The sequence below is a fragment of the Nyctereutes procyonoides genome, unplaced genomic scaffold, assembly GCF_905146905.1.
Source record: "Nyctereutes procyonoides isolate TBG_1078 unplaced genomic scaffold, NYPRO_anot_genome, whole genome shotgun sequence".
In the NCBI taxonomy this organism is placed as follows: Eukaryota; Metazoa; Chordata; class Mammalia; order Carnivora; family Canidae; genus Nyctereutes; species Nyctereutes procyonoides.
Window position 1 is genome coordinate 74,960,796 of NW_026575140.1, and position 24,478 is coordinate 74,985,273.

Consider the following 24,478-nt stretch of genomic DNA (forward strand, 5'->3'; position numbering starts at 1 on the left):
CCACATCCATAAAAACTAGTGAACTTTTAAAAGTAAGCTCTATGCCCAATGTGGGGCTTGAATTCACAACCCCAAGATTAAGAATTATATGCTCTACTAAGCCGGCCAGGTGCCCCTGAAATGGCAGACTTAACCGATAAATAGTCTTTGTGTTCTGACTACTAACCAGCTGTTCCCCATCTCTCTCCCTCTTGTTTGGCCTATTTCCTGAGACACAACAATATTGAAATTTGGTGGTGGGTTCATGGGGGTTAAGGAAAGAAGCCGTCTCCATAACATAAAAGTGCAAGTTGGAGCAGCAGGTGCTGATGTAGAAGCTGCAGCAAGTTATCCAGAAGATCTAGCTAAGGTAGTCAGTGAAGGTGGCTACACTAAACAGATATTTCAGCACAGACTGAACAGCTTTCTATTGGATGAAGATGCCATCTAGGGCTTTCATAGCTAGAGAGAAGTCAATGCCTGGCTTCAAAGCTCAGTCTGACTCTCTTGTTAGGAGCTCATGCAGCTGGTGACTTTAACTTGGAGCCAGTACTCATTTACCCTTCAAAATCCTAGGGCCATTATGGATTATGCTAAATCCACTCTGCCTGAGCTCTGCAAATGAAACAAAACCTGAAAAACAGCAGAGCCATTTACAACATAGTTTACTGAATCTTTTAAGCCCACTGTTGAGACCTACTGCTCAGAAAATTTACTTAAAAACATTACTGCTTATTGACATTGCACCTGGTCTGATGGTGATGTATAATGGGATGAATGTTTTCACATCTGCTAACACAGCGTCCATTCTGCATCCCATAGACCCGAGAAATAATTTTAATTTTCAAGTCTTATTTAAGACATAGATGTTATTTTATTATTTTTTAAAGATTTTATTTTTATTTATTCATGACAGACACAGGCAGAGGGAGAAGCAGGCTCCATGCAGGGAGCCCGACGTGGGACCCGATCCCAGGTCCCCAGGATCACACCCCGGGCCGAAGGCAGTGCCAAACCGCTGGGTCATCGGGGCTGCCCTAAGACATAGATTTTATAAGGCTATTGCCATAGATAGTGACCTCTGATGGATCTAGGCAAAGTCCACTGAAAAACCTCTGGAAAGGATTTACCATTCTAGATGCCATTAAGAACATTTGTGGTTCACAGGAAGAAGCCAAAATAACATTAACAGGGGTTGGGAAGAATTTGCAGCTGTTATGTAGACTTTTGGAGGTGTTCAAGACTTCACTGGAGGAAATACCTACAGTTGTGGTGGAAATAGCAAGAGAATTAGAATCAGAAGTTGAGCCTGAAGGTGGGACTGAATTGCTGCAGTCTCATCATAAAACTTGAATGGATGAGGAATTGCTTCTTATGGTTGAGCAAAGAAAGTAGTTTCTTGAGATGCAATCTACTCCCAGGGAAGGAGCTATGAAGATTGTTGAAGTGACAACAAAGGATTTAGAATATCATGTAAGCTTAATTGATAAAGCTGTAGCAGAGTTTGAGAGGATTGAAAGGTTTTGAAAAAATTACTACTATGAGTATAATGCTATCACATAGCATCACATGCTATAGAGAACTCATTTATGAAAGGAACAGTCGAGGCAGTAGACTTCACTCTTGACTTATTTTAAGAAACTGCCACAGCCACCCCAGCCTTTAGCATCTACCTCTAATTAGTCAGCAGCCACTAAACATTGAGGCAGGACCCCCCACCACAAACAGGTTACAGCTCACTAAAAGCTTAGGTGATGCTTAGCATTTTTTAGTAGTAAAGTATTTTTTAATTCAGGTATGTTCGTTTTTAAAGACCTAATACTATTTTATACTTAATAGACTATAGTATAGTATAAATATAACTTTTATATGTACTGGGAAACCAAAATACTAATTTGATTCACTTGATTGAGATATGTGCTTTATTACGGTGGTCTGGAATCAAACCTGGGATATCTTGAAGTATTCCTGTATATTCTGGATATATACATTTGGATATATATGTATTACAGATACATTCTTTGGTTCTGTTCATGTGTTTTTACTCTTTATAAGGTATAAACAGGAGTTCTTACTTACAAAGTATAATTTTTTTTTAAGATTTATTTATGTATTCATGAGAGACACAGAGTGAGAGAGAGGGAGAGGCAGAGACACAAGCAGGCTCCATGCAGGGAGCCCGACGTGGGACTCGATCCTGGGTCTCCAGGATCACAACTGGGTGGAAGGCAGCACTAAACCGCTAAGCCACCCGGGCTGCCCGATAAAGTAGAATTTTAATTAACTTTTTGTATATGTGGTTAATGCTTTTTATAGTCCTGTTTAAGAAAGTTTTCTCTTTTGTGAAGATACTTCTTTTTATATTAAAGCTTTATAGATCTGCCTTTCACATTTAGGTCTATAACCCAAGGTCTACTTTTTGGCGTTTGTGTGTGTGTGTGTGTGTGTGTGTGTGTGTGTGTGTGGTTTTGTTATGTCTGTTTTGTTTTATTTTGGTATGTTGTAAGGTGAGGGGGTTAGTTTGATTTTTATTTTTTTTTTCTGTATGGATACCCAATTGTTCCACTACTGTTTTTGGAAAAGACCACTTCTTCGTGATAAATGAAGGGTCTATATCATGTGGGTCCGTTTCTAGACTTTTCTCTCCTGCTAATTTATCCTTCCCAGACACCGAAAAATCCACATATATAGTACAAAAAAAGATGATAGGAATAAGTACAAATTTATCAGTCATTAAAACAAATATAAAATGTACTAAACTTGCTAGTTAAAAAACAAAGATTGTTATAGTGGGTTTAAAAATACAGCTATGTAAAAAAAAATACAGCTACGTGTTCTTTAAAAGAAAGCTACATAAAACATAACTCAGAGAAGTTGAAAGTAAAAGATGGGAAAAAGAATTATCATGCAAATTCTGGAGGACTTTGTTTTGTTTTTAAGCAACCTCTACACCTAGTGTGGGGCTAGAGGTCATTTATATGGCAAGGAATGATGTCTCAGTTGAGCTACATGGTTCACTGAGTTCAGGGCCATTTTGCTCCCAGACCCTAGTGGCTGTTAAGGACTTTGGCCTCTACATCACTACCCACGGCAGCCGTGTTCTTTATTTCTGTCCTTGGGAATTTTCTGTATTGTGTTTGGGGTGAGCCAAGCATTTAAAAGCTAGTCCTAATTCATCTAGCACTTCTTTTTATTTGTTTAAAGATTTTGTTTCTCTATTAGAGAGAGAGAGAGAGAGAGAAAGAGAGTGCAAAAGTGGGGGGCAGGGAGAGGGAGAAGCAGACTCCTTGATTTTAGGACCCCAGGGTTGAGCCCAAGGCAGAAGGCAGACGCTTAGCTGACTGAGCCACCCAGGTGCCCCCATCTAGTACTACTTAGGCGTTAGTGTGATGTCTCCTTCCACCTGCAATGTTTAGTCTGCTACATAATTTTTCTTTTCTTTTTTCTTTTTTTTTTTAAGATTTATTTTTAAGTCCTCTCTAAACTCACCATGGGGCTCAAACTCAACAACCCCTAAATCAAGAGTCACACACACTTCCCTGACTGAGCCAGCCAAGGGCCCCGTAGTCTGCTATGTAATATCTGGACCATTAGTCTCTTGTATGGTTTTAAGAGCCCACCCTTTTAGGGGAACCACTAAAAATGTAAAATAATTGCCCGTGGGCAGGGGTGTTATGGATCATTTCTTATGGTCTTATGCATTTTTTTTTTTTACATTTCTGCAACAGCACATATTTTACAACTTTCTTTTTTTTAAAAACTTGAAAAAGGAAATTGTCCTTAAGATCCTCCAAGTAATAGCCCTTCTTTTCCATTTGTTGCAGGTGGTGCGGTTGTGTCAGAACCCAAAGCTGGCGCTAAAGAATAGCCCACCTTATATCTTAGACCTGCTGCCAGATACCTACCAGCATCTCCGCACTATCTTGTCAAGATATGAGGGGAAGATGGAGACACTTGGAGAAAATGAGTATTTTAGGGTGTTCATGGAGAATTTGATGAAGAAAACTAAGCAGACCATAAGCCTCTTCAAGGAGGGGAAAGAAAGAATGTATGAGGAGAATTCTCAGCTTAGGTAATGGCAAATACTACACAAATACTTATTCAGGTCTGTGACCGCCTAAATGGGTAACACACAGAACTATAGCTAAATCAGTTTTAAATTTTAGGTCAACGAGAATGCAAAGTTGACATTTGATTGAAAGATGCGTTGTATATAAAACGTTGCCTTGGAGGATATTAAACCACCCTATCTTTGATGGATTGATAGATTTGTTTACCTCTGAGAAGTCAGTGACTTTTAGTCCTGAAGAAGAGTTGGAGGCAGTAGGTCTTTTTTCTTTTTAAGATTTTATTTAAAAAAAAAAAAAAAAGATTTTATTTACTTATTCAGAGAGAGAGAGAGAGAGAGAGAGAATGAGAGAGAGGCAGAGACACAGGCAGAGGGCAAAGCAGGTTCCATGCAGGGAGCCTGACGTGGGACTCGATCCCAGGACTCTAGGATCACGCCCTGGGCCGAAGGCAGGCACTAAACCGCTGAGCCACCCAGGGATCCCCTGGCAGTAGGTCTTTTAGAGACCCCAAATCATGAAAGTTTGAGGATAGGTGGGAGTTTGCAAGAAGGTTGAGGTTAAGTTGAGATTGGGAGTAAATAATAAGAGGGCAGATTGTGCCAGATTTATTAGGCAAGTTACAAGTATGGGACAATAAGTAGAAAAGTCAATAGTTAGACAACTTTTTTTGTTTTTAATCAAAGTGAAATCACATTTATTTTACAGTTAACTTTTCCAATAGAATAACTATTGATAAATATTTGAGGGACCTTTATGTATTCTTTTATACTTGTTACTATATTGGGTATCCCATGTATCACTAGTTTGTTAATTATGTGCTCGGGAGGAAATGGGTTGATGGTAGGTATGGTTGTATTTGGTTTGTCCAATTAGAAATATTAACTCATCTAGGATAAATAATGTGAATTCACATTAGAACTTTGTAGGTAGTAAATTACTCTCAAGGAGTGACATGCATTAGGAAGGACAGTAATTTCTGAGGGCATTAAGTTAGCATGTGTTACTCAAGCAGTAACTTACTAAATGGTATCCTTGTAGCCTGCCTACTACTACTTTGATTCTTTTGGCTTAGATTCTGGAAACCCTCATGTCTCAGTTAAAACTTTACTCACGTCATTCATATCACCTTTACTCTGACAGATTGCTCACGTTTGGTCTAGATTATCAGTCTTTTCTCATTAAAAAGATTTCTGGTGACTAAATCTGTAGGAACCTTTCAATTTCTAGTTTATATGAAAATGAACTGTATTTCTTTTTTTTTTTTTTTTAAAGATTTATTTATTTATGATAGACATAGAGAGAGGCAGAGACACACACAGGAGGAGGGAGAAACAGGCTCCGCGCCGGGAGCCCGACGTGGGACTCGATCCCGGGACTGCAGGATCGCGCCCTGGGCCAAAGGCAGGCGCTAAACCGCTGAGCCATCCAGGGATCCCCCTGTATTTCTTTTAAATATTTAGATTTGGGAACCCTGGATGGCGCAGCGGTTTAGCGCCTGCCTTTGGCCCAGGGCGCGATCCTGGAGACCCGGGATCGAATCCCACGTCGGGCTTCCGGAGCCTGCTTCTCCCTCTGCCTGTGTCTCTGCCTCTCTCTCTCTCTCTGTGTGACTATCATAAATAAATAAAAAAAAAAAATTTAAAAAAAAAAAAAATAAATATTTAGATTTTATGATTTTTGTTGAGATAAAACTCTGACTATGGACCATAGCTACCTGGTGGTATTGTATTGCTGAGTTTTAAAAAAAATAATATTACTTTATTTAATTTTAAAATTTAATGTAGCATCTACAGCAAACTAGGTTCTAATTGTAGGAGATGAAAAGGACTTATATGCTGGGATACATGCTTTAATAGAGATACGTATAAAATGCTGTGTGAACATAGGTTTATCTAGTGGCATCAGGGCATGTGGCACAGAGGGAGTGTTAGGTGAGCTGGGTTTTAGAAAATTTCTACTTGCCCTTCTAATCAGAGAAGTGAAAACAAGACTTAACACACGAGCATGAAAATGCAGGCTGTGTATGTTTAAGGAACATGAGCAGTCTGGTTTGGCTAGAGTTGTGGGGAAGACAAGTGAACTGTGAGGACAGGTTAGAGTCAGGATGTAAGTGTTCGGGGATCCCTGGGTGGTGCAGTGGTTTGGCGCCTGCCTTTGGCCCAGGGCGCGGTCCTGGAGACCCGGGATCAAATCCCACGTCGGGCTCCCGGTGCATGGAGCCTGCTTCTCCCTCTGCCTGTGTCTCTGCCTCTCTCTCTCTCTGTGTGTGTGTGTGACTATCATAAATAAATAAAAATTTAAAAAAATTTTAAAAAAAAGGACGTAAGTGTTCTTTTACCTCTAGACATTCTCATGTAGATATATGCTGCCATAGAACAATTTTTTTTTTAAAGAGCACTTTTATAGTGAAATAAAAATTGTAGATTTTCCAGTCTTAGAGCATACTGAACATTGTTCCAACTTTTTTTTTTTTTTTTTTAAACAATGAACTGTTCATCCCTGAGAGGCAGGCAGTATGGTGTACTGGTTAAGAGGATGGACTCTGAAGCCTGCATTTGAGATTTTACTTACTTACTTACTTACTTACTTACTTACTTACTTATTTATTTATTTAAGCGAGAACAGAAGCAGAGAGGGGCAGAGGGCAAGGGAGAAGCAGACTCTCCCCCCTCCCCCACTGAGTGGGGAGCTTGATGCAGTGTGGGGCTCAGTCCTAGGACCTTGGGATTATGATGTGAGCCAAAGGCAGATGCTTAACCTACTGAGCCACCCAGACACTCCTGAAGCCTGCATTTGAACCTTAATTTTGTTACTTAGCTCTGTGATCCCTCAGTTCCTTCATCTATAAAATGAGATAGTAGTAGTACTTTCTTTGTAGGGTTGCTGGTTGTTGGGAGTTAGTGAGTGAGTAAATGTTCAGTACTTAGAATAGTGATCAGCACAGTGAAAGTGGTAAGTGGGTTAGCTCTGATTTTAATCATAATCCTCATTTTCTTTACTATAGACTAATAGGTTATTAAATCAAGCTGTGTATTAATGATACTGTCAGACCATAATGAAGTACATACATAGACCAATTTGCCCCTATTAAGTAACCTCACACTATTGCTTTCAAGTTCTTTTGCATTTTTTTAACCTGTCGGTATATTTGTATCAGTTTTATTCCCCATAATATGAAGTTTTTAATACACTTTAAATCCATACAGCTAGGTTGGTACAAGGTGTATGTAAAGTGAGAATAAATAAATTTCAGTTGAGATTCAGATTTATTTTTACAAAGGAAAATGTATGGCTTTACTGTATGACCTTTGAGATCTGTATTTCAGTTCCTTAAATACTTTTTTTCCTAATCAGTTCTTTTAAATTAAGATATTAACATATCATAAAATTCTCACTTTTACAGAATGTAATTACCCTTTTACAGAATGTAATTCGGTGGTTTTTGGTATGTTCACAAAGTCATGTAACCATCCCCACTATCTAATTTGAGAATGTTTCCATCATCTCAACAAGAAACTCCACACTCATTAGCAGTCACTGCTCATTCCCCACTCCTGCCCCCCCCCCCCCGCCCCTGGCAGTCACAAATAACTACTTTCTATCTCTGAAGATTTGCCTGTTTTAGATGCTTCACCTAAGTGGACTCATAATGTGTGGGCTTTTTTGTCTGGCTTTCCTAGCGCATGTTTTCACAACTCATTCATGTTAGAGTGTGGGTCAGTACTACTTCATTCCTTTTTAATGGCCAGGTAATATTTGATTGCATGGATATGTACTGCATTTTGATTACGGACGTTTGGGTTGTTTCCACTTGATATAATGAATAATGCTGCTGTGAACATCTGTGTACAAGTTTTTGTGTGGCTGTATGTTTTCAGTTCTTTCGGTAAATACCTGGGAATGGAATTGCTGAGTCATATGGTAATTCTATGTTTAACTTTTTGAGGAACCATTAGATTGTTTACCACAGTAGCATTTTACATTCCTCCAGTGTATGAGGAGGGTTCCAGTTTCTCACCAACACTTGTTATTTTTTTGTTTTTGTTTTCGATTTTTACGACCATCCTACTGGGTATGAAGTGGCTATTATTGTGGTTTTGATTTGCATTTCCCTAATGAGTAATAATGTGAGCATTTTTTTCATGTATTGCCATTTGTATATCTTCTTTGGAGGAATGTCTGTTCAAATCCTTGCCCATTTGGGACTATTCTTCTTTTTATTGTTGAGTTGTAAGAGTTCTTTACATGATTCTGGATACTAGACCTTTATTAGATACGTGATTTACAAAATTTTATTCCCAATCTGTGGGTTGTCTTTTCACTTTTTTTTTAGTGTCATTTGAAGCACAATTTTAATTTCGATGAGGTCCATTATTTTTTATTTGGTTACTTGTGCTTTTGATACATGGGTAGGAAACCACTGCTTTAATCCAATGTCATGAAGATTATGCCTGTGCTCATTTTGATTTCATTTTTGTATGTGGTCAAAGGTAAGGGTCCCTTTGCATATGGGTGTCCTTTAGTGCCAGCATTATTTATTAGAAAGAACATTTTTTCTCCATTGAATTGGCTTGATGCCCTTGTCAAAAGTCAGTTTGCCATATGTATGAAGGTTTATTTCTGGCTTCTGTCTCTTCTTTCTATTGGTTATGTATCTATCCTTAGACCGGTACCCACACCATCTTGATTACTGTAGCTTTTGTAGTAAAGCTTTAGAATCAGGAAGTGTGAGTCCTCCAACTTTGTTCTTCTTTTTCAAGATGGTTTTGGCTATTTGATGTCCTTTTAGATCCTCTCTGAGTTTTAGGATCAGCTCATCAATTTCTGCTAAAGGGTGGCTGTAGTTTTCTTCATAGGAATTGCATTAGACTGGTAGATCTGTTTGGGAAGTATTGCTGTCTTAATACCGAGTCTTTCGATCTATGAACATGGGATGTTTTTCCATTTGTTTAGGTCTTTTTAAATGTCTTTCAGCAGTGTTTTGTAGTTTTTAGTGTACAAGTTTTTCACCTCCTTGGTTAAATTTATTATACATAATAAATTTATTAATTTATTCCTAGGTAGGTGTGCCTTAGTTGATTAAGTGGCCAACTCTTGGTTTCATCTAGTTCTGGGATTGAGCCCTGCATTGGACTTTGCACTCAATAGGGGATCTAGTTGAGGATTCTCTCCATCTCCCTACCCGCTGTGAGTGTATGTGCTCTCTCAAATAACTTTTAAAAATCTTTTTTTTTAAAATTTTTTTTAAATTTTTTAATTTAGTTATGATAGTCACAGAGAGAGAGAGAGGCAGAGACACAGGCAGAGGGAGAAGCAGGCTCCATGCACCGGGAGCCCGACGTGGGATTCGATCCCGGGTCTCCAGGATCGCGCCCTGGGCCAAAGGCAGGCACCAAACCGCTGCGCCACCCAGGGATCCCTCTTTTAAAAATCTTTAAAAAAAATAAAATACATCAATCTTAAAAAATTTTATTCCTAAATATTTTATTCTTTCTGATGCTATTGTAAATGGAATTGTTTTCCTAATTTCATTTTTGAATAGTTTATTACTGGTATATAGAACACGATTGATTTTTGTATATTGATTTTGTATCCTGTAACTGTGCAGGACTCATTTATTGATTCTAGTAGTTTCTTAGTGGATTCCTTAGGATTTTCTACAAACAAGATTATGTCATTTGCAAATAGAGAAAGTTTTGCTACTTCCCCTTTATGGGTGCCTTTTATTTAATTTTTTTCTTGTCTAGTTGTGGTGTTTAGAACTTCACGTTGGATAGAATTTATGTTGAATAGAAGTGGTAAGAGCAAAAAAAAAAAAAGTGGTAAGAGCAGAGAGCCTTGTCTTATTCTTGATATGAGGAGGAAAGCTTTCAGTCTTTCACCGTTGAGTGTGATGTTAGCTGCGGGATTTTCATAGATGTCCTTTATCAGGTTAAGGTTTCCTTCCATTCCTTAGTATTTTTTATCATGAAAGGGGTATCATGGGCCTTTTATGCCCATATTTATTCATTCTTGGTTTTGCTTCTTGGGAGAGAAAAATTTGTGGACTTGAAAAATTCTAGGAAAAGTATGTTAGATTGCATCAAGGGCAAGGATGCAGATAGGTCTCAAGAGTAACCGAAACCAGGGTTGGAAATGCTCTCTGCATTCTCTTGATGCAGAGAGATGTCTGATTTGCAGGAACACTGACCTCTGCTACATCCAACATTTACATCTTATGGGTTTCCACCGTAACAGAACATTTGGTTCTTAGTTCTACTTTTGACTTTAGCTTGCTGTAGATATGTTGATTATCCTTGTACCAGTCAACTCGAAAGAAAAAGGTAAATGCTGCAATTAGCCCAGCATGGGCCAGGTGTCCCCTCTAGACAAACTTGCTGTGGCTTGGAGAATGCACTTCACTTGTTCCCCTACAGCTGTGTGCACAAGGGAATTTGTTGATGTTGAAGACCTGATAACCCCTAAGTCTGCTCTGCTCTGCATATCTATCAGTATGTAATATGGTTGCTTCCTGTCTTTATTTTAGAGAGGATATTAGGTAAAGTAACTTCTTAGATAAGCTTGCCCTTATTTCTCTTAGACTTTATAAAAAATGAGTTAAGCAAAAAGTATAAGCTGCTTTCGGGCCTTTGATCTGTAACCCTGGCTTTTGCACCTGGTTTCCTTCTTGCACAGGATGTTACAGTCGAAGCTGAATGGGATTATGCAGTGCAGTTCATTTTAAAACATTTCTGTTCTATTGTATGTATTTTGGAAGTAAGATTAAACTTTTTTATTGTAACTCTACTGCCTTTTTAGTCATAAACTGAAATGATTAAGATTTGGTTTTACTGTAGTCAGCTGGGAATAATTCAGAACTAACTAAAAGCTCATGTTCTAACCATTCATTAAAGAAAAAGTTAGTATTGAGTACTTTCTTGGTGGTAGGCCCTGCTCTAGGAGCAGTGATGATGGCACACTGAGGAGTATCAACTAGTCCCTTTTCTTATGAGGCTTGTAGCCTTAGGGTTTTAGCTTTTAAGGTTTTAAGTGTTTCTCTAGTGGAACAGTGGTGTTGCACAAACTAGACAGAAGTGTTTGTGCTCCTGTATGCTTTCTGTAGTGTCCTGAAAACAGGTTTTCAGTTAGTGTGCTAAATCTTACTAGTAGGTAATAGCAGCTTAGATCTTCGTGTGGAGAAGTTAAGCCTTGGGGTGCTTGGTGGCACAGTCAGTTAAGCATCTGACTCTTGGTTTCATCTCAGGTCGTGACATTGAGCCCCACTTTGGGGTCCATGCTCAGCACAAGTCTGCTCAAGTTTCTTTCCCTCTCCTTTTGCCCTTCCCCCCATACTCACTCTCTTTCTCTCTTAAATACTTTTTATTTATTTTTTTATTAAAGTTTGGGCTTGGTTAGAGAAGATTCTCAATTAGATTAGGAATACTTTTTCTAATGATTGAGAAAGGGGCAGCACCCCCTTTTGGTTCTAGAGAGATGATGACAGCTTGAACCAAAGTGGTGATGGTAGAAATGGCAAGAAGTAGACAGTACTTGGAATGTTCTAAGGTTAGCAAGGAGCACTTGGGTGGCTCACTTGGTTAAGCTTCTTGATTTTTGTCTCAGGTCATAATCTCAGGGTTGAGGGATTGAGCTCCACGTTGGGCTCTGCACTCAGCGCGGAGTCTGCTTGGGATTCTCTCTCTCTCACTCTTCCTCTGGTCCTCCCCTGCTCATGTGCATGTGTGCATGTTCTGGCTCTCTAAATAAGTAGGTAAATAAAATCTTTAAAAAATGGCATAACACGACTTGTTAATTGATTGGCTAGGTTTCTGGTTTGAGCAATGGGATTAGATGGTGTAAATGGGAAGCCACAGAAAGGTATAGAAAGAGGGGAAGGACCTGATCTGGTAGTTACCTTATGATAGTGTTGGCTGCTCTATGGGAAATATATTAGGCTTGTGGGGGTAACAGTGATGGGAGTACAGGGATAGGTTACAGGGTTGTTGCTGTCAAGCCAAATGGGAGGTGAGAGTTGCCTGATCTAGGGGAAAGGCTGAAAGGAAGAAAAGTGGACAGAGTGGAGCTAGAATAAAAAATAATTGTTGGTGAATTGGACAAGAGGAGGACAGGAAAAGATGACAGGGAAGGATCAAGGATGACTTCTAGGTCTCTATCATGAACTCTGCCAGTGGCAGCAGCATTTATTAAAATGAGGACTTTGGAGTATAGACGTGGGGAGAGCTAAATCGAGAGTTAGGAGGATTAAGAGTTCCATTTTGGACCTATTTACATTGGAGATATTTTTATAAGCCATCTAAGGTGATAAGTAAGCAAATGGCTGTAGTAGGCTTCAGAATTCAGAGGGAGAGGTATGGAGTAGTTAGAAATTTGGTGGGTTTTGGAATAATATTTAAAGCCAAGAGTGGATAGAATCATCTAAGGGGAGAGGAGTCGGCAGTGGAGACTGAGCAAGAAAGAAGAGAGGCTAGAAAGAAAATTTAAAAAACAAAAAAACTCTCTTTCTAAATAGAACATTGACACAGGAAATGATTAGTTCACAAAAGAAAAAAAGGGCAAATATGAAAGTTGAACAGTCCTAATGTTAGTCCTAAGATAATTTTTTTTTTGACCTAAAAGATTGGCAAAAAATGGAAGATCAGTTTATAATTAGTGTTTCAAAGGGAGGGTGCAAGAAAATGAGTACTCCTTTACCTGGTTGTGATAGGAATGAAATTGATTTAGCTTCTGGGGACTGGTTTATATAGAAAGATTCAGAATCTTGCTCAGTAGTTCCATTTTTAGAAATTTATCAAAAAGAAGTGCAAAGGAATTTGGATTTAAGTATAAAACTCCTAAAAGAAAATCTAGGGGTGTCTGGATGATGCATTTGACTCTTGGTTTTAGCTCAGGTTGTGATCTCAGGGTGATGGGATCAAACCCCATGTAGGGTTCCACACTCAGTATGGAGTCTCCTTGAGACTCTTTCCCTCCCCCCCCCATTCTCCCCCCAGCATGTGTGCTCTCTCTCAAATCTTTTCTTTTTTTTAAAGATTTTATTTATTCACTTGACTAAGAGCACAAGCAGGGGGAGCAGGAGAGGAAGAGGGAGAAGCAGGCTCCCTGTTGAGGAGGGAGCCTAACCGGGGACTCAGTCTCAGGACCCTGTGATCATGACCTGAGCCAAAGGCAGATGCTTAATGCACTGAGCCACCCAGGTACCCCTCAAATAAATCTTTAAAAAAGAAAAAAAAAAGGAAAATGTAGGCAGTAAACTCTTGGTTATCAGCCTTAGCAATATTTTTCTGGATTGGTCTTCTCAGGCAAGAGGAACAAAAGCAAAAATAAACAGTTGAGATGATATCAAATTAAAAAGCTTTTGGACATTGAAGAAAACCATCAACAAAACAAAAAGGCAACCCGCTGAATGGGAGAAAATATCTGTGAGTGATCTGTCCAATATGGGGTCAGTAATCAAAATATATAAAGAATTCCTAAAACTCAATACCAGAAATACAAATAATCTGACTAAAAAATGGGCAGAGGACCTGAAGAGGCATTTTTGAATTACTAAGAGTTAGAATAAGTTACCCAAGTACATGTAGCTAGTTAAGTGCCAGAGCCTCTTTTTTTTAAAGCTAGTCTCCCAAATGTTTATTAATTATTATTATTCTTTTTTGAAGATTTATTTATTTGTTCATGAGAGACACACAGAGAGGCAGAGACCTAGGCAGGAGAAGCAGGCTCCCTGTGGGGACCCCAATGTAGAACTCGATCCCAGGACCCCGGGATCACCACCTGAGTCAAAGGCAGACGCTCAACCACTGAGCCACCCAGGTGCCCTGGTTTTCTTTGAATGTGAAGGAATGGTAACTAAAATCCATTCCTTATTACAGAAATAAGCCCTTGAAGGCCACACTTCAAATATTAGATATTAAGCCACATAGACTCGGAGAAGTTAATATAATTTTTTTTAATAGGCATGTCTTTGAACACAAAAATACTCAGTGGTATGATTTACCACAGGATTATATCTTTAATAACAGAATTTCACTCAAAATATTTCTTATTGGACATAAACTTGATGATGCAAATAGAGGGAACCTGAAGATCCCCTCTCTTGCCTCCCCTCAAAGAATCTGTGATAACTTTTGTAAAACTAGAGCATTATAGAGAACTAAGCAGTGAATGTCAAGTAGAATGTGCCAAAGCTTTTTCTAATCACTTTGCTCTAATAGTGCCAACCAAGACTTGCTCTAAAACGATAATAACTTGCGAAGTGTACAACTGCATTTAAATTAGAACATCTTAAAGAAGGAGCTCAAAAGCTGGCTACAAGAATGTCCTTTTTGCCAGGCTGTAGTGTACAAAGCAGCAAATGCTTGCTAGGGATACCTAGTAGTATGAAAATGCAGTGTGAACTTTAATCCTGGCAACTTATTTTTTTACTTTGTGTGTATGGAAATATAGGTTTGTTTGTTTTTCAGAAAGTTTAAATTGAGTGTTTCCAATTTGTCAAAGAAATGGAATAAGAAGTCTTCCTTAGCATTTTTCTTTTCTCTCTTTGTTTAAACCCTCCCCCTTCTCCTTTTACATGCAAAACACTCACCCAGCTTTAGTGTCTAATAAAATATACCTAGGTGGTTGAAATCCAAGTTTAAGTATTCAGAGTTAGTATTTCTTAACTTGTTTCATTCTTATTCTTAGAGCTTCTTGCCCCAGTTATTTACATTTAAAGTAGTTGACTTGTATTTTCTCGGGTAAAGTTGACCCATATAATAGTGGTCCTATTCTTTGATTCTCCTGTTCTAACTTCAAAGAGTATGAGTAAAAAGGCACCAAGGAAAGAGAATCTTGCTTTGTTGTTTGTATTAACTGTGAGCTAAGTTCTCCATGTGAACCTCTGTGCAGGATCTGTGGGCCTATCTGTGTAGGAGTGAATATTATCTATTTTACATTTTAAACACTGGATCAAGGTTTTGTAGATTAAATCTTTACTTGTAGATCCTGAATGATTATTAAGGCCCTACTTTCTAGCACAGTTTCTCAATCATTTCTAGCCAGTGACACACTCACATGTCAGGCAACATGCATGTTAAGCAGTGATATTAAGGCAGAGTATATTAGATGTAAATGTGCTGGCTGTGTATGTGAGCTGGATTCCAGAGTGGAGTCCTCTGCCATCCAGTCTCCATGACCTGAAACAGGTTACTGCTCTGTGCCTCAGATAACTCACTTAAAGGTGTTCTCAGGGGATTGTATTACAATAAATTAGTTAATATATGGAAAACACTTAGAATAATGCATCGTTCACAGAAAGCATATGCTTTTTTTTTTTTTTTTTAGAGATACACAGTCATCAAGAAATAAGAGGAGAGGGATCCCTGGGTGGCGCAGCGGTTTAGCGCCTGCCTTTGGCCCAGGGCGCGATCCTGGAGACCCGGGATTGAATCCCACGTCGGGCTCCCGGTGCATGGAGCCTGCTTCTCCCTCTGCCTGTGTCTCTGCCTCTCTCTCTCTCTGTGACTATCATAACTAAATAAAAATCAAAAAAAAAAAGAAATAAGAGGAGAAAAGTATTCAGTGTCCTCTCCACTGAACTGTACACTTGAAAATATTTAAAATAGTAATTTTTATATTTTAAATTTTATGTATATTTTACCATAACTTTTTCAGAAGCAGTGTCATAATGCAAAGGCTCTTGAAGTTTTTCTTTATGCAAATGTTCAGTCAGCAGGTAGTTTTGAGAACTTGCTCTCAGTGGACTCCAGGCCAATGTCAGGGTAGAAGGATGATAGGCACACAGACCCCTATTCTCTTGGTGTCCCGTGGAGGGGAGAACAGGAGTCCTTGGATTGGGCAAAACAGGCTGTACCATGAGACTGAGCCCCAACCCATTCCTACACTCTCTTTTTATGGGGTTGAATATGATGAGTGAGGTAAAAAGTGGGAGTTTGGGAACCACTTGTTTTTAAGAGTTGCTGAGAACCAGCTGTCTGGTATGTAGAGTTGGTGGGAGCCATTGGCAAGATGTTGAGGAGAAACCCCTCCTGGCAGAGGGAAGGAAGAGCCCCTGGTCCTCAGTTCATTGCCAAAGCTCGTTGCCAGAGAGCACAGGATGACCATTCAGGAGCTAAACCAGTCATCTGGGTTCTGAGATGGTGATGGCTGAGACTGAAGTGGGAACTGGACTGCCATGGAGATAAAAAGTGACTGATTAAAAAAAAGTCACTGGTTCTATAAAGTGAACGTTTTGTTTTTCTTTCTTTTCCTTTTTAAAAAAATTTTTTTGGGGGGCAGCCCCGGTGGCTCCGCGTTTTAGCGCCGCCTTCAGCCCGGGGTGTGATCCTGGAGACCCGGGATCGAGTCCCACGTCAGGCTCCCTGCATGGAGCCTGCTTCTCTCTCTGCCTGTGTCTCTGCCCCCCCCCCCCCCATGAATAAATAAATAAATCTTTGGGAAAAAAATAAAATAAAAAGATTTATTTATTTATTTTAGAGGGTGAGAGCTTGTAGAGGTGGGGGTGGATCTGTTCATGGAGGGGCAGAGGGCAAGGGAGAGAGAGACAAGCAGACTCAGCTGAATGAGGAGCCAGACACAGGGCTCGATCTCATGACCCTGAGATCACAACCTGAGCCGAAACCAAGAGTCAGATGCTCATCCAACCGAGCCACCCAGGCGATACCATATTTTGTTTTTCTGTACACAGTTGTTAAGTGAGCTGTGGTAATAGATTTGTAAAATTAAAGTCCTTGCATTGCTTGGATCAACTCTAGTTTGTAATGATGTATAAATGCTTCACTGGATTCTTTTTAACCATCATTTATGATTTTGGGGCCCCTGGGTGGCTCAGTTGGTTGAGTGACCCGCTCTTGGTTTCCGCTCAGGTCATGAACTCAGTCAGAATTGTGAGATTGAGCCTTGCATCTGGCTCTGTGCTCAGTACAGTGCCTTCTTGAGTTCTCTGCCTTTCCCTTTCCCTCTGCTCTTCTCCCTGTTCACGCTCTTTCTCTCTTTGTCTCTAAAATAAATAAATAAGTAAAATCTTTTTTTTTTTAAATTTTTTTTTTAATTTATTTTATGATAGTCACACACACAGAGAGAGAGAGAGGCAGAGACACAGGCAGAGGGAGAAGCAGGCTCCATGCACCGGGAGCCCGACGTGGGACTCAATCCGGAGTCTCCAGATCGCGCCCTGGGCCAAAGGCAAGGCGCCAAACCACTGCGCCACCCAGGGATCCCCAAATAAGTAAAATCTTAAAAACCCAATCATTTATTATTTTTTCATCTATATTAGTGAAACTAGCATGTAATTTTTTTCTCATGGTCTTCAATTATGGAAAAAATCACAATGAATTCTTTCTGTATTTGTGACAATTTGCAAAAATGAGAATTCACTTTTGTGCGGATATTTAGCAAAAATTTCCTCTGTAGTACTGTTATGGTCTATTGTGCATGCTTGTGCACACATGCATGCATAACTATGTCTGTATGAGGGGTGAGGAGGGGCTTTTGACACCTAGTCTGTTTAAATGGTTGTGGTTTACTCTAGGTTGGTAATGGAATAGTCCATTTCCTTTAAATTTATAAGTTTAAGAATAGTGCATGCCATGTAGTAGGCATTCAATATGGACAGAATGAGCAAGTTAGTAAAATAGAGTTCATTATAATGTTATTAAAATGCCTTCTATATTTTTATTTGAGTCTAATTCTGTCAGATTTTTGAGTTGCTACATTTTGAAGATTTTTACCAATTATGATAGGCTTAAGTTTGCATTCTCACATAGCTTTCAAATATCTTGTATTCTACTCGATATATTTGCAATTTTTTTCTTTATTTTTCTTCATTTGTGAATATATCTCTGCACTTTGACATTTTATCATAAGTGTTCTACTTTGCTGAACTTACTGAACACGGTAAAATATTGTTTACTTTTGCATGGTGGCTCTAATATACAAGTTCCATGTACATTTTCCTGTTGGGAAGTATGATGGAGGCCACCGGATGAGTGGTACAGTCCCTAAAATTTTAGAATCTATGAAGATGTGCTAAGATGCTGAATGCATTTTCATCAAGTCTGTATAAAAGATACTGAGAAACAAAGACTGGGTCTCAAAGAGATGGCATTAATTTCTGGCTTATGTGAGAATACACAAAATTAGCATGATTTTCTTAGAAAGGTAGTTCGCTTGGGACATTGATTCCCCAGTATTTCAAAATAACCATTCACATGGATCTGTTCTGCCGTTTTAAGTTTATTTATTTATATATCTTAAGTAATCTCCACACCCAGCATGGGGCTAGAACTCATGATCCAAGACCAAGAGTCCCACGCTCTTCCAGCTGAGCCAGCCAGGTGCCCCAGTTTTGTTCTGCTTTTCGTGAGAGAAGTCTGCACTCATGTTCTGACTCCATCCCATCTTCCCCCACACTCCTCCCAAAGGGAGATATTCCAAGTCTTTTCAAAACTCCCATCATTTCTGTTTGATTGCTCTGTGTGAGAGAATGATGGTTCCATTCTCAACAGTGTCCACAGTCTTCCACAGATTATTCACAAACCTGCTACCCTGTTTCCCAGGCTGCTAGTTAGACATATCATGTTAATATCTTTCAGACATCTCATACTCAACATGTCTGAACCCAGAATATGTCCTCTTCTTTAAGCAGGCCAGTTGCCTCTTTATTCCGGGACTGGTATCAGGTGTGGTGGCAAGCGCGAACTTCTGGGATGGGTTCTAGGCTTAGTTCTTTCAACCTGGAGTTTTTCATTTGTAAAATGGGGGTAATCATTGAATCTGTCTTACAGGATTGTGAGTGAGAATTAAATTATAAAATATGTAAAGTACCCAACATACAGAAAGCCCTTAAAAAGTATTAGCTTTTATTAATATATTATTTTTAAGACCCTGTTCCCAGATGTTCAGGCTCAGTTTCAGGTTCATCATCTCTTCTATTCATTTGTCTTTTTTTTTAATTTTACTTCACCATCTCTCACATCTGTCTTATTTATTAAATGTGTGTGTATTTTAAAGTGTGTGTGTGTGTATATATATATATATATATATATATTTTTTTTTTAAGTAATCTCTATACCCAACCTGGGCCTTGAACTCATGATCCCAAGATCAAGAGTTGTAGGCCCTACCAGCTGAGCCAGCCAGGTGCCCCAAATCTGTTTTGTTTTAGTGCCTGTGTTCAGGCTCCCATTACCTTTCTGCTGCAGTCTATCCTAAGTGATCTCTGCTTTTGTCCTTTCTCTATTTCATTCTTTCTGCTACACTGTCATTTATAGCTTTAAAATCGATTAGATGGGGGATCCCTGGGTGGCGCAGCGGTTTGGCGCCTGCCTTTGGCCCAGGGCGCGATCCTGGAGACCCGGGATCGAATCCCACATCGGGCTCCCGGTGCATGGAGCCTGCTTCTCCCTCTGCCTGTGTCTCTGCCTGCCTGTCTCTCAATCTGTGACTATCATAAATAAATAAAAATTAAAAAAAATAAAATCGATTAGATGTTACTCCCAGTTGCAAAGTTGAGTGACTTCCCACTGCATTTGCAATATCTCCCACTCTAACTGCTGAATTTTGAATCCTGCCTGGGTTTTCAGTTTTATCATATGCTGCCATTTTGGTACATTCTAGATAATTCCAGTTGGTTGGTCAGTCCCCGAGCTCTTTTACGGAGCCTTGGTCACTCCCTTAGCCTGGAATTTCTTTCCTTCCCATGTTGTCTGGTGAAGTTTGATTGATTGAAGATTAATTCTCTAAAGCCCAAGAGGCCTCCTAAATTATACTAATTTTAATTTGTGGTTCTCCCACCCGTACTCTTATAGCACTTGGTTTTTACTTGACTCTGGCCTGCCAAATTGTGTGAATCTGTTTTGCTAACTAGACAGGTCCAGGAAGACTTTCTTTCCTATGTTATATGGCATTGTCTTTGTTTATGGTTTCTTAATAAAGTTTGTTGAATTTTATAAAATACTACTAAATACTAAGTGCTAAAATACTGCTAACTAGGGGCACCTGGGTGGCTCAGTCAGTTAAGCATCTGCCTTCAGCTCAGGTCGTGATCTCAGGATCCTGGGATCAAGCCCCATGTCTGGCTCCCGATGGTCAGGGTGACGGGGGTGGGGGTAGTGGGGGGTCTGCTTCTCCCTCTTCTGCTCCCTGCTCATGCTCTCTGTCTTGCTCTTTCTATCTCAAATAAATAAATAAAATCTTAAAAAAAATAAAATTCTGTTAACTAAATAACTAAAATACTAATACCAGAGTTGTACAGAGATCTAGAATTGTGAACCTGAGGGTTATTTTTCATGGAAAATAAATTGAAGAGAATGGCAGTGATGAAGATTTCTCTAGTTTTTATATCTCCAAAAGTCTTAGATTCAGATAGTTACAGAAAATTCCATATTCTTTCCCAAGTCTTGATGATAGTAAAGTTTAGTAGCTACTGTATTTGTTCAGAGGAACTGTATATTTAAATATCTAGTGTGTTATATATTCAAGAGGTAAATAATTCATGATAACCAGATAGACTTTCTACATATTTGATTAGAATCTATCACAGCTGTTTCCTGCTAATATAATTTGTTTTGTCTATATATCCATATATTTTTAAATTTATTTTTTAAGTTCACAGGACAAGCTTTCTGAAAGGTGCCTGGTGGTTTTGTCATTTGTTAGAGGGTATGAGAAGTTTTAGAGGTTTTCTGCATTATGTTACTTATATGTTTCTATATTCTTCGAAGAACCGGTATAGAGAAGTAATAATCAGTTCTTGAGGCTAATACACTTTTAGCTGCAGAGAGTTGCTTCAGTGTATGTAATAGCTTATATAATCTTTCAGAACTTGGGTTGAATACATTCAAAGCTTATTTTGAAATACAGGGAAGTCAGATTATTTTCTTAAACTCATTAGGAAATAATTATTGTAAAATATTGTCTCTGGTATAGGTGATCCAGTTTCAGATGAGTTAGGAAAGAAAATCTATCTGTGAAAAAGGAAATATTTTCCACTGGTTAACTGTACAGTGCAGAAGCATGGCAAACACTCCCTGCATTAACCAAATGGTCAAGTTTAACATCACCAATGATGTCATGTGGACTTCACGTACCCCTGATAGGATGTGATGAGAAGGGCATCTCACTTCTGTGGCATTCTTTCTGTAAACTCAAGTCTTGTCAAAAATATGAGAGTAACAGCTAAACACATTGAAGGATGCTTTACAAAATACCTGACAAGTACCCTTCAAAACTGTTAAGGTCAAAGAATAATAAAGACTAAGAAACTGTCACAGACTAGAGGAAAAGGAGATATAATGATAAATGTGTAATGTATCCTGGATTGGATCCTGGAACAAATAAGGACATTAATAGAAAAAGACAGGTGAGACCTGCCATTAAGTCTGGGATTTTGTTGATAGGACCATATCCATGTTGGTTTGTTTGTTTTGGCAAATGTACCACAGTAATATAAGATGGTAATACTATTAAAGAAAATTGAAAACTGAATGGGAACATTCTGTACTATCTTTGTAATTTTTTTGTAAATCTGAGATTGCAGAATAAAAAGTTTATTTAAGAAATAAAATAATACTTTCCAGTTTAGTTTTACAAATTTATTGAATGCCTGTTACATGCAAGGCAGTGTGTAGGAAATAGTGTGTAAGATACCTTCCCTGCCCCTGCCCATAAGGACTTGTTGTCCAGTTAGGGACTGAGACATGGATACAAAGCAGAACATGGTAGAGCCTGTGCTGAGTATGGACAAGGGGCATTGGGGTCTGAGATTTGGAGAGTGGGCATTAAATGAAGACTGGTGAATATCCCACACCTACCTGCCCTAATACACACGTTGGAGAGAGAGCATTTGAGATGAACTTTGGGCAGGAGTTCAGTTACCACAGGCATTGGAAAGGAAATCTGCATTGTACCAACCAGCCTGGACTCAGGGAGACCTGCTCTGCCATTTACTAGCTCTATGACCTTGGGCAAGTTATTTAATATCTAAGTCTTTGTTTCTCATTTGTAACATGGGATTAGTAATTCCTATTTCAGAGGGCAGTTAATATTAAATGGGTATGTATGTAGCTTAGCAAAGCATCTGTTACATATTAAGCTCTTAATGTTAACTGTTAGAGATAGTGGCTAATATTGTTGATGTGACACCATCAAGAAAGGTGTGGGGGCCCTGAAAGTAGAGAGTGGGGAAATAGTAGTATGTGTTTAGAAAGATGAATCAGGACCATATCGTAAGTGCTTTGATTTGTAACCTGAGCAATTTGAACTTTTTTGGTGGTTATGGGAAGTCCTTGAAGATTTTTGTGTAGGGAGGAGTTAATGAGATTGAGTTTACAGTAAAGTTAAGATTAATTTGTTAAAAGTGTGAGGGGAATATTGGAGATTTTCACATGCACTGCTGCCTTCCCATTCACCTGATGAATTAGATTAGTGTCCCTCTAACTGAATTGTATGAAATGGGTAGCTCAGAATGCTCTGGGTGGTTAGTGGTACCCTGTTAATGTTAACTTTGGCATCTCAAAAGCAAGGCCATAAGTATAACAGTGGGTACATTTAATATGTCTTTCGTATGAGAAAAAGGTCATTGATATTTTTAGAGATATTGGCTCAGAACTTCTTTTGTAGGTGATGGTTTTGGTCTTGTTCCCCCCCCCCCTTTTTTTTTTTCAGCAGTTTAAGCAGATAAGAGTTTAACAGTACTTTATTGACTTCCTGTGGAGCTTGTTGAAAGAAGTTCCGTTGTATCTATTTTTAAAGCTGATTACTGTGAACAGGGGATGCTGCTATTGAGTTATGAATGTCATCTCAGTATGCTCTCACTCAGCATTCTTTGGATGACACTAGTGTTTGCATATAAGCTTCTCGGAGTTGAAGGACCAGGAAAGCAGCATGGTTATCACTGAAATGGTACCAGTAAATGAAACACTTCCAAGGATTGAATGTTTCACTATACAACAGTATAATCCATTTATCGTCATCCATAGGGGGCCTTTAGCCCACACTGTGGCTGAATGGCAAAAAATAGATTATCTCTGTGACCTCATTTTGGGGAATATTTTACAACTCCAAAATGATACTGTACAATGTTCTATAGCTTGTTTGTTAATCATTGGATTAAAAGTGTTAATCATTTTGAAATTTACCCATTGGGAAATATAGTTTCATTGGGTCCACAAATATTAAAATAGATTTCTGCCTAAATTATTGGGATTTTCCCCCAATGTTTTATTACAGAATTTTCATTCATACAGAAAAATTGAATTTTACACCAGTTATATACCCCATCACTTTGATTCTGCAAGTAACTTGATTGTAAAAGGTAGGTTCTGCTTCTTTCTCGTTAAAAAGCAAAGAATTTCTTTCTGAGCTTTTTTTTTTTTTCTTTTAAGATTTTATTTATTTATTCATGAGAGAGAGAGGCAGACACACAGGCAGAGGGAGAAGCAGGCTCCATGCAGGGAGCCTGACGTGGGACTCCATCCTGGGTCTCCAGGACCAGGCCCTGGGTCAAAGGCAGGTGCTAAACCGCTGAGCCACCCGGGCTTCCTCTTTCTGAGCTTTTGAATCATTTTCACATGAGAGAGTATTTTTAAATGGCTGAGATGATTTTGGATGTTTCTGTGTTTTTTCTTCAGAAATGAGTGAAAGAATTCACCACACATTCTAGGATTTAGCAGATCCCTAATGTTGGAATAGATAACAGTATTTAATTTACCAGATCAGATGAACTTTTCAGTTGGGTTCATAAAATCGAACCAGGTGGGGTCATACAATTAACTGCTGTTCATTTAAATTCCATGGAACAGAAGTTCATTTAAATTCTTTGCAGGCAAAAATAAGACAAAGTCAGAGAGGGAGACAAACCAAAAGAGACTCTTAAGTCATAGGAAACAAACTGAGGGCTGCTGGAGGGGAGAGAGGTGCGGGGATGGGGTAACTGGGTGATTGGCATGAAGGAGGGCACGTGATGGAATGAGCACTGGGTGTTTTTTTTTTTTTTAAGATTTCATTTTATTTATTCATGACAGATAGAAAGAGGGGGGCAGAGACACAGGCAGAGGGAGAAGCAGGCTCCATGCAGGGAGCCCGACGTGGGACTCGATCCCGGGTCTCCAGGATCATACCCCAGGCTGAAGGCGGCACCAAACTGCTGGGCCATCGTGGCTGCCCAGCACTGGGTGTTGTATGCAACTGATGAATCACTCACTCTGAATTCTACCTCTGAAACTAATCATATGGTATATATTAATTAATTGAATTTAAATTAAAAATAAAATGTTAAAAAGTAAAAACATTCTTTGTAGGCAGAAATAAAATCTTGTAAAAATTATTTCTATTAATTTCTACTCCTCCAACTTATAAAGACACATACTAGCTTGCTTTCTCTTGAGTCTTTCTTCTTAAATCCTTTTATGAAATTAAACTGCTCAAGTTAA

General features: G+C 38.9%; 1 protein-coding gene across 1 annotated transcript in view; it reads left to right on the top strand.

The window, feature by feature from the left end:
* The window catches only part of CBL (Cbl proto-oncogene), an 81,060-nt gene that overhangs the window by 16,900 nt on the left and 39,682 nt on the right, over window positions 1–24,478 (top strand). The window contains exon 2 of the mRNA XM_055305807.1: window positions 3,804–4,051. Coding sequence (XP_055161782.1) covers window positions 3,804–4,051 — 248 coding nt within the window. The remainder of the gene's footprint in view (window positions 1–3,803; window positions 4,052–24,478) is intronic.